The sequence below is a fragment of the Hyperolius riggenbachi genome, chromosome 4 (assembly GCF_040937935.1).
Source record: "Hyperolius riggenbachi isolate aHypRig1 chromosome 4, aHypRig1.pri, whole genome shotgun sequence".
Classification (NCBI taxonomy): Eukaryota; Metazoa; Chordata; class Amphibia; order Anura; family Hyperoliidae; genus Hyperolius; species Hyperolius riggenbachi.
Window position 1 is genome coordinate 301234888 of NC_090649.1, and position 19655 is coordinate 301254542.

Sequence of the window (19655 nt, forward strand, 5' to 3'; positions counted from 1 at the left end):
GCTAAAAGAAAAATTCGAGCTTACACCGAAAGAAGCAATCCTTAGTTATACAGATAAAAAAGAAAGTCCCGGATGTGCACTGATTAAATAATATGGTACGATAGTGGCTAAAAGTATGATTGCTAATAACTGGAAAGATACGGCTACTCTGGATATAGGGGAATGGTTTAAGATAGATGAATTGTGTAAGAATGAGGATTTAGGATGTGCGGTTAGATCCGAAGAAGTGTGGAGAAGCCTTACAACCAATCTCAGTTAGGCCACCTTAAAGAGAGAGGCTGGAGAAGGGAGAGGGGTATGTGCAGGATGGTGTCGGTGTATATGTGTATGAATGTGTTATGAGAAGGATAATTAAAGAGCAAGCTCAGCAACAGTCGTATTTGAGGGAGGGAAAGAAAAGAAAGGCATAATTGTTCATATTCAGCTCCTACCAAACTATGATGATCACACAATTCAGTTCAGGGGTATGGCAAGAAACGAGTATTGCTAATGCCCCATGTAACTGATCACTCATGAATTTGGGTCTGTGTGCTGAGTTTAAAAAAAAAAAATGCTCCTGGTGACTGTGCTACTGCTGCCTCAAAAGGTATTTTCAGTCACTGAACGTTTGTTGTTACTCTCCAGACACACGATTTTTGATTGTATAATATAAGGTATGGCTTTAATTCTCTTGCGTTCTACTCAAGCTGCAACTAATACAAGAAATTATGTTTCGATGGACAAATTGAGCAACAGATTAGCATTTTAAATGTTGTGTGGTGTGGTCCACAGTGGGCAATAGAACTGAAAATAAAGATCAAAAACATTAGTAGGCAATTTAAAATAAAAAAAACCCACTTTCCTCTACACCGCTACAGTGGTAATATTGCTTATATAATTTATCAACCCTTAACTCACTTACCGCATATACTCGCATATAAGCCGACCCGCATATAAGCCGACCTAAAAAAACAGGGAAAAATGATTGACCCCCATATAAGCCGGGGGTAGAAAATGCTGGATTGGTGCAGGCCACGTGATCCCCCCAGTGTGTCCCAGTATAGCTAGTATAGTGCCCAGTATGGGTAGGTAGTGCCTCAGTATAGCTAGTAGTGCCCAGTATGGGTAGGTAGTGCCCCAGTATAGCTAGTAAAGTGCCCAGTATAGCTAGTATAGTGCCCAGTATAGCTAGTATAGTGCCCAGTATAGCTAGTATAGTGCCCCAGTATTGGTAGGTAGTGCCCCAGTAGAGCTAGTATAGTGCCCAGTAGAGCTAGTATAGTGCCCAGTATAGCCAGTATAGTGCCCAGTATAGCCAGTATAATGCCCAGTATAGCCAGTATAATGCCCAGTATAGCCAGTAAAGTGTCCAGTATAGCAAGTATAGTACCCAGGTTAGCCAGTATAGCTAGTAAACTGCCCAGTATAGCCAGTAAAGTGTCCAGTATAGCAAGTATAGTGCCCATTTTAGCCAGTATAGTGCCCAGTATAGCTAGTAAACTGCCCAGTATAGCCAGTAAAGTGTCCAGTATAGCAAGTATAGTGCCCAGTTTAGCCAGTATAGTGCCCAGTATAGCTAGTAAACTGCCCAGTATAGCCAGTAAAGTGTCCAGTATAGCAAGTATAGTGCCCAGTTTAGCCAGTATAGTGCCCAGTATAGCTAGTAAACTGCCCAGTATAGCCAGTAAAGTGTCCAGTATAGCAAGTATAGTGCCCAGTTTAGCCAGTATAGTGCCCAGTATAGCTAGTAAACTGCCCAGTATAGCCAGTAAAGTGTCCAGTATAGCAAGTATAGTGCCCAGTTTAGCCAGTATAGTGCCCAGTTTAGCCAGTATAATGCCCAGTATAGCCAGTAAAGTGCCCAGTATAGCAAGTATAGTGATCGCCCGCAGCTCCCTCCGCGGCCGCCGCTGCTATTACCTCTTCAGCCGGCGGCCTCTTCCTCTACTGCGGGTGCCCCTCTCGCTCTGCTCGCCGTGTATCACAGCAGCGCGCCCGGCGCTGCTGCTGTGACGAGGCAGGAGAGCGGTTCCCCTGGTAACGGCTGCGGAGGGAGCGAGTGGGAGGGAGGGAGCGAGCGGGCGGGGGGCGCCGCGGACCACCACCACCACAATATAGACTCGCATACAAGCCGACCCCCCAACTTTTGACCCCCTTTTTGGGGGTCAAAAATTCGGCTTGTATGAGAGTATATACGGTATCTTTGTTTTTAACTTGCAAAACGAACCAACAATTATGCTTCAAATGCAAACTTATTTTGTGATATGCTATCACCATATTACATGAAAATTAAGTTTGTTGTGGGGAATCCAAAACCAAATATTGCTTACTTGGTCTTTAATGCTGTCTCCAGTAAACATATACTTCATGTGATACAGGAAGTCGCAGATGGGCTCGATGAAATTCAGGTGATCGCTGCATTGATCCACATTCAGCAGCATCTCATAGAATGCCACTCCAATCTAGCATGAAATAAAAATACCAAATTTTTGTTATGGAAAAGCCTGAAGATACAGTTTGTGATAATACAAGGGAATAAAAGACAGTATTGAAAGCCTGTAAATTATATATCAATGCCTAATTAATGAAATGCTAGCTAGGCGTAGCTAGGGATTATGGGGCCCAAAAGCAGAATTTGGATGGGGCCTTCAGACTTCGACACTCTTAGGAAATGCCACCTGCCCCTACCCAATAGGATTTGAGTTGATTGGGCAATATGCATTTCTATACAAGTTACAATGCAAATAGTCTATTGGCACTGAGGTTAAGTCAGAGGGTGGAGAAACGCTGGAAAATTAATAGTTAACACCAATTACCAATTTGGACCCTCATTTCCAGGGTCCCATAGCAATTGCTGTGGGTGCTATGGCTTTTAATACGCCCCTGGACCTCAGAACTTGCAGCTATATGAAGCTGTCTGCAGCAATAGACAGAAGAGAGAGACAACAATTGGTGGATAAAGGGGAGATGACCTTCACCCCAAAGTCGCTTCAGATCACTATGGGAAAGTAGGACAGGGTGGAAGGAGAATTGGACTACAGAGATGGCTGGGAAATGTGCACAGGTGAATGCTAGACTGAGCCTCAGTGGGTGCGCGGGGCTAGATACCAATATACACCAATTTAGTATATAGCTATAGGAATTGTTTCTGACTCTGAAACAGGATCTTTAACGTAAAAGTGAGTAAACCTGAATAATTTACTGCATTCTACTATATGTCAATGCAGTAATAACTGGCATTACCTCTATCATGCACCTAGTCCGTTCTTGTTGGAAGCGCTGAAGGAATGGTCCTACCAGATGGTACACATACAGCAACTGGTATTCAGTTTTCACAATGGGGATGAGAACCTCAGGAAGGAACCTAAAAAGGAGAGTAAACTTAAATTTGCCAGTATTTTTAGTAGAGTAATCTCATCCACTGACATTTCTTTATTTTTAAGAGATTCACTTTCGTATGAGCATGGGAGCTACAGTATGCGAGTATAGTAACTGTTCCAGCTTAAAGGATACCGGAGGTGACGTGTGACATGATGAGATACACATGTGCCAAGCACACTAATAACTATGCTGTGTTGCTTTTTTTTCTCTCTCTCTCTGCTTGAATGGTTTAAACATCAGATATGTAAAAGTGACAGTTTAACTTTTTGTCTGGGTTGGACAACAGTGTAACCTTCATTGATAAGGAATTACAGGCATAAAACACTTTCCTAGCAGAAAATGAATGAATGAGTCATTAAGCAGAAACAATGAACCAGTAAAAACTTAAAAAGTAGATTTACATATAAAATAAAGCTGGCCTATTAAAAAAAAAAAAAAGCCATTTCTAGAAGAGAGGCTAGAGGCTATTGTTTATCTCATCAGCTTATTTTCACCTCGGGTGTCCTTTAACCTTTTCTCTTCAATGAAGTTAGAATCTAGACCTTTTCTCTTTAGAGTTTGGATAGGGCATGGTTGACTGCTCACCAAGCCCAGTGAAAGGCATAAAAGCACACCACTTCCATGTTATCTTTGGCCTAGCGTGGTGTCTTTCAGTCTGACAGGAATTGGGAAGAAATTAAGATTGTGAATTGCCTGCATATGGCTATAACTACAGCATTTAGTGGCTTTAATACCTAGTCACCAAATATTAGGCACATAACACAATATGTACATTTAAAATATAACTGATGTATTTGATTTTTTTTTTTATTGACAGTGTTGTTCACACAACACAACAAATGTTTTTTTTTCCAGTTCCAGTGGAATTTTATTGTGGACAGATTAGATTTAAATACTCAAATACGGTCATGTAGGCTTGATATTTGAGACTATCATAGTACATACATTTAAAAGGACCACTAACGTGAAAATTGGGAGAAATGTAAGCCTTACATATTTTATTATTATTATTATTTATTTATAAAGCGCCAACATATTCCGTGGCGCTGTACAATGTAAGAAAACAAACAAGGGATACATAATGATACAGACAATGATATACATGAAATATGAACACTGATACAAGATACAGCACTGCTGATTACAACTTGATTTAACATGATGACTAAAATGTATACATTTCTAACAGTGTGCAAGCAATTGAATTAATAACATTCCATGACACAAAAGGGTGAGAGCCCTGCCCTTGCGAGCTTACAATCTAAAGGAATGGGGTGGAAATAAGAGGTGGGGGAAGTATACAGTATATGTACAGGCAGTGCGTAATTAGGTTATTTAGTGGGTGCATGGCCTAAGCTAGAGAATATGCTTGTCGGAAAAGGTGGGTTTTGAGGGAACGTTTAAAGATTTCGAAGGTGGGAGAGTGGCGGATGTGTTGTGGAAGGGCATTCCAGAGGAGGGGTGAGGCACGTGAGAAGTCTTGTACACGTGAATGTGAGGAGGTAATTGTAGAAGAGGATAGAAGAAGCTCGTGTGCAGATCTGAGATTGCGGTTGGGTTGGTATCTGGAGACTAGTGAGGAGATGTACAGGGGAGAGAGATTGTGGAGAGCTTTGTAGGTTATGGTTAAGAGTTTGAACTGAATCCTCTCATTAATTGGTAGCCAGTGAAGAGCTTGACAGAGAGGGTCAGCAGAGGAAGAGCGAGAGGAGAGATGAATGAGTCGAGCAGCAGAGTTCAGTACAGAATTGAGCGGTGTTAGTCGGTTAGTTGGAAGTCCACCAAGCAATATATTGCAATAGTCCAATCGAGATATAATAAGAGCATGTACTAACATTTTGGTTGTGTCATGGGAGAGAAAAGGTCGGATACGTGCTATGTTTTTCAGTTGGAAATGGCAGGAGCTGGTTAGGGAGTTAATGTGAGGAGTAAATGAGAGAGAAGAATCAAATATTACCCACAAGCACCGTGCTTTGGGAACTGATGTTATAGACGTGTTAACATTTATTGTAATATCAGGCAAAGGGGTGAACAGGGATGGTGGAAAGACTATTAGTTTAGTTTTATTCAATATATATGTATATGTTTTAAATTTTACAGCGTAAAATGCACTATTTTTTTCCCTATGTCGCTGTCACAATAGGTAGTAAAAATCTGACGTTTCGGATTAGTCCATCTCCTCATGGGGAATTCTCACGGTTTTCTTTATGGTTTAAAAAAGCAATCCATGAAAATGATCTTTACAAAGATGCCCACCAGCCTCCCTACTCATTAGCATACTATTTTGGCAGTTAGACTGAGTAACTGACATTCAGTATGTCCATTTTATACATATGCATAAACATGGATTTTAAGTTTTACAATGTTTTGCGTTAGTGGTTCTTTTAATATGATATATTAAAATAGCACAAAAGAAGAATGCTTTTACAGCTCAAGTTCAGAAATGTAAGTACAAAAGCAGTGCCCGCTAGGGTGAAACTAGTGTTACTTCTCTTTGCCACCAGAGTATGCCAATAGGTATTCTGGAGACAAATCTGTCTTCAGGCAGTGTTTGTGTAAACCAATATCCCATCCATTCTGAATTTAGAGTCCACATCTCTGCAGGGACAGCATAATACAGACTCTGGCACCAGCAAGGAAGGGGGGTATTAGAATGATCAGATCAAGTCCCTGATGAAATCTGATGTAATAAAGGGGGCGCTAGTCTACTTTAGGGGACCCACCGCAAATCCCCATAGACACTTTCAGCTGGGCTGCAAAACGGAACAAATGGCTTTCGTTTGCTTGATGAAACCCCCACAAGCCTTATATCCCCGGGTAGCTACGCATGTCCTCTAACAAATTTTGCGGGTTTCGGTAAAAAAAAAAAGTTTGAACTGACTGTGTAGGAGCCTCGGAACGACCGCAATTTCGGGTCCGTCGGCCATCTTGGTTTTGCTCTGCAGGTCGTTTCTTCCTCCTCATTGGAGGGATTGTTAGGTGGGGGCGTGCCAGCTAACAAACCCTCCAATGAGGAGGAAGAAAGAGACCTGCACAGCAGAATTAAGATGGCCGACGGAACCGAGATTTAGGCCGTTCGGTGGCTCCTACACGGCCAATTTAAACTTTCTGTTACCGAAAACCTCCCAATTCGTTACAGGGCATGCTTACCTATCCATGGGTATATGGCTTGTGGGGGTTTCAACAAGCAAACGGAAGCCATTTGTTCCGTTTTGCAGCCCAGCTGAAAGTGTCTATGGGGATTTGCGGTGGGTCCCCTAAAGTAGACTAGCGCCATAAAGGGTGTGTACTTAATTTGTTCAGGGTCTTTAACTGAAAATCATAATACTTTTTTTGGCTTTCAGTTTTACTGTAAAACTCATGTTACAGTGGAAGTGATGAGTTTGACTCATGCGTCATTTTCATTGCACTCTGTGCATCTCCCGTTAACCTTGGTTGGGAAATACAAAGTTGTGAAAACAGTACAGAATGTGTACATACTTTGGTATGAGAGACAGCTGACCAATGCTTGAGTGATGCCACACAGCGTGCGCCAGAGCCAGTGTATAACTGCAGTTCATCTCAGAGTAGGACTTGTGACATGCGGTGAAGTCAAAGAGCTGGAAAGGGTATCCAACCCACTCAGTTTCTGATGTCAGACTTGGACTCTGGAGCACATTAACAATGCGATCATGTAGGACTATCCAGTAAGGTTCCTATTAAAAAAAAAAAACAAACAAACATAATACACATATATTATGGTCACTGTATATAGCATGGCCCTACAGTGTCTATAAGAGAATATGTTACATATTAAAAATATTAAAGCCACTTTTATATGCAATTAAAGGGCTTCTGTGGATTATTAAAAACAACAAAAACTGACACTTACCTGGGGCTTCTATAGGCCCCCTGCAGCTGTCATGTCCCGCGCCATCCTCCTACGATCCTCCATTCCCCGCCGCCGGTCCATTTAGCAGTCTGATGCAACTGCGGCTGCGAGGGCGTGGCCGCACGCGTGCTCGCTCCCGCTGTGTCTCCAGGAGCTTACTGCGCAGTACAAGAAAAAACGGTACTGCGCGTGCACAGTGAGCTCCCAGGGACGCAAGCGGGAGCAACCATTAGACAAATAATTGACTGATGCCGGCAGCAGGGAACGGAGGATCGTAGGAGGATGGCGTGGGACATGACAGCTGCAGGGGGCCGATAGAGGCCCCAGGTGTGTGTCAATTTTTTTTTTCTAATTATCCATAGAACCCCTTTAAGTATAACCTAGTCCCCTGACCCCAGGTGTATAGTTTGTTTTTGGATTTATAAGTATAAACTGTTGTGCAGTCTAACACAAAGTGATAGGTACTGGGTACGTTTTGCCTCCTGGCATTAGTTTTGCTCTGCTCAGCAATAGCCTGTTGTAGGGCTGTATCAGACAGAACTAGTTGTCTGATCAGATCTACCACTTTCAGGTATTGGATATCAGCACAGACTGCTGATGCATCATTTCACTGTTGACAGCAAGCCTTCACCACTTGTGACACAGCAGGATGGGTAGCAGGTGCTTTTCACCTTTTGGGACAGATACAGTGCTATATACTATAAGTTTGGAGACCGTTTTTAGGATTCACTAACACCAGAGCTTTATTTGTGCTGTACAGGCCATTTGCAATACTTACAACCTGTGCAGTATGCTCCGGTCCACGTGGCAGTGATGGCCTGACGTCATCGCCAGGGACCAGGAGGCAGGGGCGACGAACGGCTTACTGGAGAGCTGCAGCGAGGGACATGCTGGGAGTAAGCTGGATGAAGCCCAGGGTAAGTAGCACTTATTTTGCTTATAATTGCTTGATAACTCCTTTAACCACTTAAGGACTGCAGTCATAAAACCCCTTAACCTCTTGACGACCAGCTAACGCCGATTGGCGTAAACTGGTCGTCTGCGGGTTACCATGGAAACGGCCGCTCGATCGAGCGGCCTTTCCATGTCAGTTCACGGAGGGTGTCTCCGTGAACAGCCGGAGAGCCGCCGATCGCAGCTCTCCGGCAAAATGTAAACAGGCGGGGAAGAAATCCCCGCTGTTTACATCATACGGCGCTGCTGCGCAGCAGCGCCGTAAGGCAGATCGGCGATCCCCGGCCTCTGATTGGCCGGGGATCGCCGGCATATGATAGGCTGAAGCCTATCCTTCAATGCGCAGGACGGAACTCCGTCCTGCGCATTACGGAGAGAGGGAGGGAGGGAGGGAGGTAAGGAGCGGGAGGGCAGAAATGGCTGCGGAGGGGGGCTTTGAGAAGCCCCCCCCCCCCCCGCAAAACGCAGATGGCCGGCGGCGATCAGACCCCCCAGCAGGACATCCCCCTAGTGGGGAAAAAAGGGGGGTAGTCTGATCGTCCTGCTGGACTCCTGATCGGTGCTGCGGGCTGTAGAGCCCACGCAGCACCGATCAGTGTAAAATCCACTGGTCGGCAAGTGGTTAAGGACCAGACACTTTTTTTCCAAACAGACCACTGCAGCTTTAACGGCTTATTGCTCGGTCATACAACCTACTATCTAAATGAATTTTACCTCCTTTTCTTGTCACTAATACAGCTTTCTTTTGGTGCCATTTGATTGCTGCTGTGATTTTTAGTTTTTATTATATTCATCAAAAAAAGACATGAATTTTGTCAAAAAAATTAGTTTAACTTTCTGTGCTGACATTTTTCAAATAAAGTAAAATGTCTATATACATTTTTGCCCGAATTTATTGTGCTACATATAATTGATTTAAAAAAATCCAATAAGTGTATATTTATTGGTTTGGGTAAAAGTTATAGCGTTTACAAACTATGGCGCAAAAAGTGCATTTTTTCATTTTGAAGCATCTCTGACTTTTCTGAGCACCTGTCATGTTTCATGAGGTGCTACAATTCCAGGATAGTATAAATACCCCCCAAATTACCCCATTTTGGAAAGACGACATCCCAAAGTATTAACTAAGAGGCATGGTAAGTTCATAGAAGATTTTATTTTTTGTCACAAGTTAGCGGAAAATGACACGGTGAAAAAAAAAATAAAAAAAGTTTCCATTTCTGCTAACTTGAGACAAACAAAAAAGAAATCTGCCACGGACTCACCATGCCCCTCTCTAAATACTTTGGGATGTCGACTTTCCAAAATGAGGTCATTTGTGGGGTGTGTTTACTGTCCTGGCATTTTGGGGGGCGCTAAATTGTAAGCACCCCTGTAAAGCCCAAAGGTGCTCATTGGACTTTGGGCCCCTTAGCGCACCTAGACTGCAAAAAAAGTGTCACACATGTGGTATCGCCATACTCAGGAGAAATAGTATTATGTGTTTGGGGGTGTATTTTTTACACATACCCATGCTGGGTGGGAGAAATATCTCTGTAAATTAGATTTTTTTTTTTACACACAATTGTCCATTTACAGAGTTATTTCTCCCACCCAGCATGGGCATTTGTAAAAATACACCCCAAAACACATTATATTACTTCTCCTGAGTACGGAGATGCCACATGTGACACTTTTTTGCAGCCTAGGTGCGCTAAGGGGCCCAACGTCCTATGAGTACCTTTAGGATTTCACAGGTCATTTTGAGGCATTTGGTTTCTAGACTACTCCTCACGGTTTAGGCCCCCTAAAATGCCAGGGGAGTATAGGAACCCCACAAGTGACCCCATTTTAGAAATAAGACACCCCAAGGTATTCCATTATTAGTATGGTGAGTTCATAGAAAATTTAATTTTTTTCACAAGTTAGCGGAAATTGATTTTTATTGGTTTTTTTTTTCCACAAAGTGTAATTTTCCACTAACTTGTGACAAAAAATAAAATCTATGAACTCACCATACACCTAACGGAATACCTTGGGGTGTCTTCTTTCTAAAATGGGTTCCCTATACTGCCCTGGCATTTTAGGGGCCCTAAACCGTGAGGAGTAGTCTAGAAACCAAATGCCTCAAAATGACCTGTGAAATCCTAAAGGTACTCATAGGACGTTGGGCCTCTTAGCGCACTTAGGCTGCAAAAAAGTGTCACACGTGTGGCATCGCCGTACTCAGGAGAAGTAGTATAATATGTTTTGGGGTGTGTTTTTACACATACCTATGCTGGGTGGGAGAAATATCTCTGTAAATGACAATTGTTTGATTTTTATTTTACACACAATTGTCCATTTACAGAGCTATTTTTCCCACCCAGCATGGGTATGTGTAAAAATACACCCCAAAACACATACTACTTCTCCTGAGTACGGCGATACCACATGTGTGACACTTTCTTGCAGCCTAGGAGCGCTAAGGGGCCCAACGTCCTATTCAAGGCATTTGGCTTCTAGATTACTCCTCACGGTTTAGGGCCCCTAAAATGCTAGGGCAGTATAGGAACCCCAAAAGTGACCCCATTTTAGAAAGAAGACACCCCAAGGTATTCCGTTATTAGTATGGTGAGTTCATAGAAATTTTTTTTTTCACAAGTTAGCGGAAATTGATTTTTATTGTTTTTTTTTCACAAAGTGTAATTTTCCACTAACTTGTGACAAAAAATAAAATCTTCTATGAACTCATCATACACCTAACGGAATACCTTGGGGTGTCTTCTTTCTAAAATGTGGTCACTTGTGGGGTTCCTATACTGCCCTGGCATTTTAGGGGCCCAAAACCGTGAGGAGTAGTCTGGAAACCAAATGCCTCAAAATGACTGTTCAGGGGTATAAGCATCTGCAAATTTTGATGACAGGTGGTCTATGAGGGGCCGAATTTTGTGGAACCGGTCATAAGCAGGGAGGCCTCTTAGATGACAGGTTGTAATGGCACTGAAGTGCAGGAAGCGCAGGATGTTCTCAAATCGTGACCTGGACATGGCAGCAGAGAACATGGGTATGTGATGTATTGGGTGCGTAGACCAATAAGATCGCAATACATTCTTTTTGACTAGACCCATGTTAAGGAGAAGGCCCCAAAAAATGTTACGTTCGGGAAACTTGGAGTGGCTTCCACCGAAAAGGCCGGGCATAGTAGCTTCTTGGATTGGTGGTTGCGTATTGTGAGGCATAACTGTTGGTCTCAGCCACAATTAAGTCGTACCAGCAGTGATCAGAAAAAAATATTCTTTCACTGCGGTGGGGCGGGTGAGGGTTTGGCCAGGTGATCAGAAGCCCGCAGGGGGCAGATTAGGGCCTGATCTGATGGTTAGGTGTGCTAGGGGGTGACAGGAGGTGATTGATGGGTGTCTCAGGGGGTGATTAGAGTGGAGAATAGATGCAATCAATGCACTGGGGAGGTGATCGGAGGGGATCTGAGGGCGATCTGAGGGTGTAGGTGGGTCATTGGGTGCCCGCAAGGGGCAGATGAGGGTCTGATCTGATGGGTTTGATGGGTAGCAGTGACGGGGTGATTGATGAGTGATTGGTGATCAGTACGTGATTACAGGGGAGAATATATGCAAGCAATGCACTGGCGAGTTGAGCAGAGGGGATCTGGGGGGGCTATCTGAGGGTGTGGGCAGGTGATTGGTTGCCCGCAAGGGGCAGATTAGGGTCTGATCTGATGGGTAGCAGTGACAGGGGGTGACGGGGTGATTGATAGGTGATCAGTAGGTGATTACAGGGGAGAATATATGCAAGCAATACACTGGCGAGTTGATCAGAGGGGTTCTGGGGGGCTATTTGAGGGTGTGGGCGGGTGATTGGGTGCCCGCAAGGGGCAGATAAGGGTCTGATCTGATGGGTAGAAGTGACAGGTGGTGACGGGGTGATTGATAGGTGATCAGTGGGTGATTAGAGGGGAGAGCAGATGTAAACAATGCACTTTTGGAGGTGATCTGAGGGTGGGTCTGCGGGCAATCTGAGGGTGTGGGCGGGTGATCAGGTGCCCACAAGGGGCAGGTTATGGTCTGATCTGATGGGTAGCAGTGACTGGTGGTGACTGATGGGTGATTGACAGGTGATCAGTGGGCGATTACAGGGGAGAACAGATGTATACAGTACACAGAGGGGGGGGGGGGGGGGCTGGGGAGGATCTGAGGGTGTGTGTGTGTGTGGGGGGAGTGATCAGGAGCCCCCAGGGAGCAGTTTAGGACCTATTCTAAAAAAATAGCGTTGACAGATAGTGACAGGGGGTGATTGGGTGCAAATAGGGGTCTGGGGGTGTGATCAGGGGGGGTCTGATGGGTGCTGTGGGTGATCAGTGGGCGGGGGGCAGAATCAGTGTGCTTGGGTGCTCCCTCGATCACTGGGACCACCAGGGCAGGAGGCAGCCTGTATAATACTTTGTATACATTACAAAGTGTATTACAATACACAATTACAATATAGTATTACATGCGGCAGATCGTGGGTTAACAACCCGCCGGCGCTTCCGAACGGTGGGCAGAGCGCACGATCCCCGGCCAGGAGCCGCCGCCATCTCGCTATGGGCGGTCGGCAAAACAACCAATGGATTCCCTGGTGATCTAGGGCAGGGCTTCACAACTCTTTCCTCAAGTACCACCAACTGCATGTTTTGCAGAAAACTACAAACATTCACAGGTGAGGTAATTAGCATCTCAGTAGAGCTGATTAACTACCTCTGTGGATTTCCACAAAACATGCACTGTTGGTGGTACTTGAGGACAGGGTTGGGAATCTGTGATTTAGGGGTTCATCTCCAATATAGCTTCCCTGGAGATCTAGAGTGAACCAAACATAATGCAAAGAGGGCAAACCTCATGTGGGCCAAACTTGATGGCTTTGTGGGCTAGAGTATGACATGTATAGAATCGACAAAAGACAACAAACTCACAACCATCCTGCTGCTGGAATTCATCACCAACATCTCTTCATTGGTGGTGAAATTTTAACTCTTCATTTAAAGGACAGGTGAACATAAACTGATGAGCAAAACAATTGTATTCATCCACCTTCTCCCCCCCCCCCCCCAAAAAAATGACTTTAGATATCGCAGTTTTATTTTATATTTAAGTTTTTACTGTTCGTCTCTGCTCAATTACACCTACATTGAAGTATACCAGAGCACAAATCTATGAATCATTGACCCTTTTATCTCTTTCCTGCTCTCAGAAACCATTTACTGACAGGAAAGTTCTTTATGGCTGTAATTACTAATCAGTGAGGGTTATGCTATAGTCTGACACAGTCCGACCCGGTCCCGACCCAGACGGAAACTGTTACTTGTATACCTGATTTTTAACTCTTTCAGGCAGAGAAAGGAAAAAAAGGAGCAGCGCCTAGTTATTTGTGTGCTTGGCACTATACATGCACATGTCTATCTCATCATGTCACCTCGGTTGCCCTTTAAGCATGATTCACTGGAAAAAATATAACACTGTACTAAAATCCTTACCAAGAAAAAACTGCTGGAGCTTGGCATTTTAAAATGACCTGCAATAACTCACAACAGAAGATATTTACAATACAAAGATATGATGAGATCAATTTGCATTTCCGTAAATAGAAAATAAAACAGTAAGGTCATGAGAGACATGGGCCCATATGCAATTCACTTCTTCTCCTGAGTTCTCTCCTAGGTGACATTTCACGGCCATAAAATGCCTTTTAGACGTCCAGCGAAGCAAGAAAATACTCAAAAAAGTGGGCGAAAAAAAGTGCGTGCGTCTTATGGTCCAAATAGTAACTTTTTGCTTGTGTCAGGAGTCCCCCTCTCGACCCGCACACACACCAGTAGCCAACGCCAAGCCTCCTGGTTCCCCAGCAAGTGTAGTAGAAAAAACCTTTTCCATATGGTCACTACCCCCACCCCCCTTCCCACTAAGCCTCCTGTATCCCAGCAAGTGTAGGATAAACAAAGTTTTCCCACAGCGGCTCCATCTCCGCTAAGCCAACACTGTCCCTCCGGGCAATTGCAGAGTGAAGCGTTACAGCGGAAGCCATACCTGATCCAGCTGTTTATCCTACACTTGCTGGGATACAGGAGGGAGGGGATTTTACTACTCTGCAGTCTGCAGGTGCTGGGAGAGACAGGAAGGGAATGGGGGATATACCAGGAGCAGCTTTTTTAAAAAAAATTCCTGCAGTTGCTAGGACATACAGGAAGGTGAGAGGGTCCACCACAGAAAGACTTTTCCTCGCAGTTGTGGGATATACAGGAGCCTGGGAAGGGGTGCCTCAGGGGTGTGTTTTTGACTAAACCAGGGAGCAGGGTTCATTATAGCTGGGAGGCAGTGGGGGTTATTGTAGCTGGGGGGCAACAGGGGTTACTTTAGCTGGACAGCAAAGTGTAGCTTGGGGGGGTCCACAAGACACCCCTGCACCATGGACGCACCAGGTTTAGTATATTTTTTCCCCGTTTTTGGCTTCTAAACCTAGGTGCGTCTTATGGTCCAGAGTGTCTTATGGTGTGAAAAATACGGTACTTTTTCAATTATAAAATGCTTAAAATTTATTTTAAAGAGAATATGAAAAGTATCTCTTAGGAGATAACTCAGGAGAAAAAATGCATATGGGCCATGAATGCTAGATGCATATTAGATATTTTTAACAGATTCATATTTAATAAAAATATTGAATCCAACAAACACCTGTTTAAAGAAAAGGTCCCCTTGATCAATGTTTAATCATTTTGTTGACTGGACATTGCTCAAGAAAGGCCCATCAGTTGGAGAATGATCAAGTGGGAGATCTGTGGCTGTGGCTCAAGAGTGAGGCTTCACAGTGGTGTGGTGAGGAAGGGGATTTGAGAGCAATTAGATCAAGTCTCTGATCTATTATCAACTGGGGCAAAGTTTCAAAAGCAGTAAATTGTCAACTCCAGATAAATACTGGTTTATTATATCTATGTAGTGTGTCACTAGGTTTACTGTACAAGCATAGGGATGAGCTCAACAAGATTCTTAGGCAGAAAGAAAGATTTTGTTAGATGAGAAAGTTGTGTCAAATTCATCCCCTATCCAAGCGCAATTACTTTATATTGACTGCCTTTCCTGTAGTGATTATTAATAGAAACTCCGCATAATGCAAACATTTTTATACAATCACAGGGAGAAAAAAGAAAATGATTACTCATGTGGACCAGAACTCAAGTTGAAGCATGCAATCAGATTGATGAGGTGATAAAATTGTAACTATTGATACAATCTTGCTTGTGCAATTTTACCAAATCTCTGTAATAGAGTAAACTGAGTGCATTTACTTTCAATGGATAGTCACTTCATATTATATAGAAGTGGTAAGATTGTACAATCAAGATTGTATCATTAATGAGAACCTTAAGGCTCTGATTTGATGTGACTACTTCCTGTTTTAGCACCTGGTCATGGCCAGCAAATCAAAGCCTGGCAAATCCATCCTGATTAAACACCTCCACGAATTCTGCCCCACAGGAGTAAGACTAAAAGACTAAGACCTTGTTCACACTATAAATTGCGCCCAGGTTTTTGAATGTATATTTTTTGTCACACACCATGTGGGTTTGTATGTATTAAAACAGGATTGGTCACTAATAGTGTATTTTAATACAAAAATGCTGCGTGCAGAAGAAGTCTCTGTTTCCTCAGAGAAACACATCATATGCAAGCAAGCTAATTGATAGACATGGGCTGTTCATTTTAATGCATTTACACAATGTAGAAAAACGTGAAAAGGATATAAATAAAGTAAAAAAAAGCCATATAAACACAACAATCTTTTCTAGGTGCGTTTGCCTAAATCTTCACACACAGACAAAAATGTCACTTGAAACAACCACTCCTGATGGAATGGGTGACTTTTTAGTGATCAGTCTACATATGGAGATAGCAAAGGGAAGGCCAAACATATCTCACTGTAGTTCACAGTAGTAACAACAGGGTTAATCAACTTGGTGAGTGGGATGCTGCCAATGTTGGGCATACTAGATTTTCACCTGAAATGAGAATTGTAAAAGGCATCTCTATGCTTTTCACTTACTGGTAAAGCTGTGATAATAAGTCCAATTGCATTCATCCAGGCCGTGATATTCTCCCTTGGCACGAGTGGCTGGCTGTAAATAGGAAAAAAAGAAACCGTACATTATATTTTTTAACATAATTCATTATGAATGCTGTTGCCACATGTTCTTTTAAGGTAAACTATCGAATCGCAGCCTGCTATGTGAGGAACAAAGCTTTAAAAGGGTCTTCAGTCAACTTTAACTTAAGTATTCAAAACTCTTTCTGATCCCGTCCAGACCGTGCACCCCAGCTCTTGATGCCAAACTATGTATGACAAGGAGCAAAATGGCTGCCACTCTCCGCACTACCACTGGATCTAAACTGACATGGCGTCAGGCCCTTCTGATCAAAGTGTCGGAAAAGCTGTGCCACGTGATATAAATATTACGTGGCACATTTCAGCTCCCCTTGCCTGTGCCAGAGTTGGATCTATTCGGATACAGCGTCAGGCCCCTCAAAGAAAAGTGTCAGATGAAGTCTAAAACTTTCCTCTATCCCCTGCACCACATTGCACAATACACTAGCAGGTGTGCATTGTGGAGCAGAGCAGAGCAGTGCAAGGCGCTTAAGCCAGTGTTGGCCCAGTCCCCCCCGTCCCCCCCCACTGATAGATGGGTCGACGCTTCACAGTAGTGATCTGAGGAGCCTAACACCGTATCGGAATAGATCCAACAGTGGTGCAGGTAGGGGAGCCTAAATGTGCCTACAGAATATAAGCTTCTTTTTTTAAGGCAAAAAGGTGTTGTAAAAAGATAGCTGAAAAGTAAAAATCAAAACTTAACAAAATCAAGCGCAATATACCTCTTTAAGACAACGTTGAGAAGAGCGTTGCCAACATCCTTTCCTGGAACAGCCAAAGCCATGAGCTCAACACAGGTGACATGAAGGGCATGGGCTGCGGGATTCGGGAACTCATTGAACCTCCAATCGCAGTTTGGAAATGGGCCAGGAGATTTTCCTGCCATAGGTGTTGTAAGTTAAGGAAACCGTTTGCTGCCATACAAAAGACACAAAGCTTCCACATCCCCATAACCAGTAGAAATTGCAAATCTACTCCACTCCGTTAACTTTCCTAAGCTCTCGCAGGAGGTTTGAAAAGCCCATTTCAGTTGAAGAATTGGCTAAGGGAATTAGCAAACTGAAGTCCAAAACAGCACTAGGTCCAGATGGCCTGACGGTGCTCTATTATAAAAAGTTCCAAGGTATCTTAGGCTCCCACTTAGTAAACTTCCTTAAAGGATAACTGTAACAATACCAGTTGAATGGCAGCTCTGCTGATCTATTTGGCTGCCGTAGTGTCTGAATTACACCAGAAACAAGCATGCAGCTAATCGTATCAGTTCTGACAAAACTGTCAGAAACACCTGATCTCCATATGCTTGTTCAGGGTCTGTGGCTGAAAGTATTAGAGGCAGAGGATCAGCAGGACAGCCAGGCAACTGAGTAACCAAGCAGCTCAGGGTGACCCAAACTACTAAGAATGTATAGGGGGATAAAAGGAACCAAAAAGCCCTCCTACTAAAAAAGCAAAGCTTGGTGTAATTGCCTTCTTAAAACAGAAGGAAATTTGCAATAATTCAGTTATAAATGAACATTTGTGGTTACCCACAATGCACACCTACTAAATATGCAAATTATCCCTTTTTGCCCTTGTTAAGCCAAGCAAGCATCCAGATCCGCTGGTTTATAGCAAGCCTATAGCTTTAAGTTTTACACAGCCATATCAAACCCACATGTAGACAGCCTGTTTCGGACTTGGTATTGCTTTCAGTGTAACGGTCAGGCATAAATTAAAAAATCTATTTTTTTTATTTACCAGATTAAAAATAAAGAACAAGTAATAAGGATGCGAACCAAGCAATCCAAAAGTTAAAATCACTATTATTTGTGTTGTTGATAAATGATCATTCCCCAGTTTACCTGACTCTTATTTGGTACATAAAAATAAAATTGCAGGGCATGTTGGGTTGTCCTTTTTTGCTTCTCTATTTCCCCTGAAACTTAACTAATGCGGCTTGATTGGCTGAAGCCTCTTTCCCTCCTGTTTTCCCCTCCCACACCTCTGTTCCTCTCCGATTGGCCAATATTTCTCATGCGGAGACAATGCACTTTCTATAGTGAAGGGTGGGCAAAGCAGGCAGAGGAGAGTAGAGCAGGGAAGGACATCAGGATTGGCTTCAAAATAGCCACACTTAAAATGGGAAATACTAAGAACGATTTTCTATTTTTTTACTGTAGAAAGATCACTAAAATCAAAACGTGGACAGTGCAATACATATGTTATGTTAAGTAGAGCAAGTATTTATCTACTTATATATGTGTTGTTATTTTTTTTCTGAGATAGTATAGCTGACATCTCCTCTTTAAAGGGATACTGTAGGGGGGGTCGGGGGAAAATTAGCTGAACTTACCCGGGGCTTCTAATGGTCCCCCGCAGACATCCTGTGTTGGCGCAGCCACTCACCGATGCTCCGGCCCCGCCTCCAGTTCACTTCTGGAATTTCTGACTTTAAAGTCAGAAAACCACTACGCCTGCACGTCCGTGTCCTTGCTCCCGCTGATGTCACCAGGAGTGTACTGCGCAGACACAGACCATACTGGGCCTGCGCTGTGCGCTCTTGATGACAACAGCGGGATCGAGGACACGGCAACGCAGGCGCAGTGGTTTTCAGACTTTAAAGTCTGAAATTCCAGAAGAGAAACGGAGGCGGGGCCGGAGCATCGGTGAGCGGCTGCACCAACACAGGATGTCTGCGGGGGACCGTTAGAAGCCCCGGGTAAGTTCAACTCATTTTCCCCTGACCCTCCCTACAGTATCCCTTTAAGGGCTGGTTCAGATGGGCGTTTTTGTGGCGTTTAACGCAGCATTTCAGACGCAGCGTTTTTTGGGATCTACTGCCATCCCATGCAAGTGAATGGGAGCATTTAGAGCTGGCTTTTGCAGGCTTTCATGAAAGCCTGGCGGTAGATCCCGGCGTTGCGTCTAGTCTCGAAAGCAACATGTTGCTTTCAGAGGCGGTAAACGCCAGGAAACTATAGTAGAGACCAGAACTGCTAGCCTTGAACGCTTCCCAAAAGCTAGCTTTTAAACGCTGGCGTTTGAATGCGACGCCAAGCAAAAGCTCAGCAGACGCCCGTGTGAACCAGCCCTTAAGAACAACCGAGTCGACATGTGACCTGATGAGATAGACATGTGTATGTATGGAGCGAAGCACACAAATAACTATGCTGTGTTCCTTTTTTTCTTTCTCTGCCTGAAAGAGCTATACATCAGGTATGAAAAGAACAGTTTCTGTCTGGGTCGGTAGTGGGTCGGACTATAGCCTAACCCTCACTGATAAGGAATTACAGCCATAAAATACTTCCCTGTCAGTAAATAGCTTCAGAGAGAAGGAAAG

General features: G+C 43.7%; 1 protein-coding gene and 1 long non-coding RNA gene across 4 annotated transcripts in view; one reads left to right on the forward strand and one right to left on the reverse strand.

Moving 5' to 3' along the window:
- The window catches only part of MED23 (mediator complex subunit 23), a 150840-nt gene that overhangs the window by 8115 nt on the left and 123070 nt on the right, over positions 1-19655 (reverse strand). For both annotated transcript variants that reach the window (XM_068231572.1, XM_068231571.1), the window contains 5 exons: positions 17059-17224; positions 16235-16307; positions 6841-7055; positions 3223-3343; positions 2310-2441 (listed from right to left, as the gene is read on the reverse strand). In XM_068231572.1, coding sequence (XP_068087673.1) covers positions 2310-2441; positions 3223-3343; positions 6841-7055; positions 16235-16307; positions 17059-17224 — 707 coding nt within the window. The remainder of the gene's footprint in view (positions 1-2309; positions 2442-3222; positions 3344-6840; positions 7056-16234; positions 16308-17058; positions 17225-19655) is intronic.
- LOC137503895 (uncharacterized) overlaps positions 5671-19655 on the forward strand; it is a 50295-nt gene continuing 36310 nt past the window's right edge. For both annotated transcript variants that reach the window (XR_011019369.1, XR_011019370.1), the window contains exons 1-2: positions 5671-5805; positions 7992-8148. This is a non-coding gene — a long non-coding RNA (uncharacterized lncRNA). The remainder of the gene's footprint in view (positions 5806-7991; positions 8149-19655) is intronic.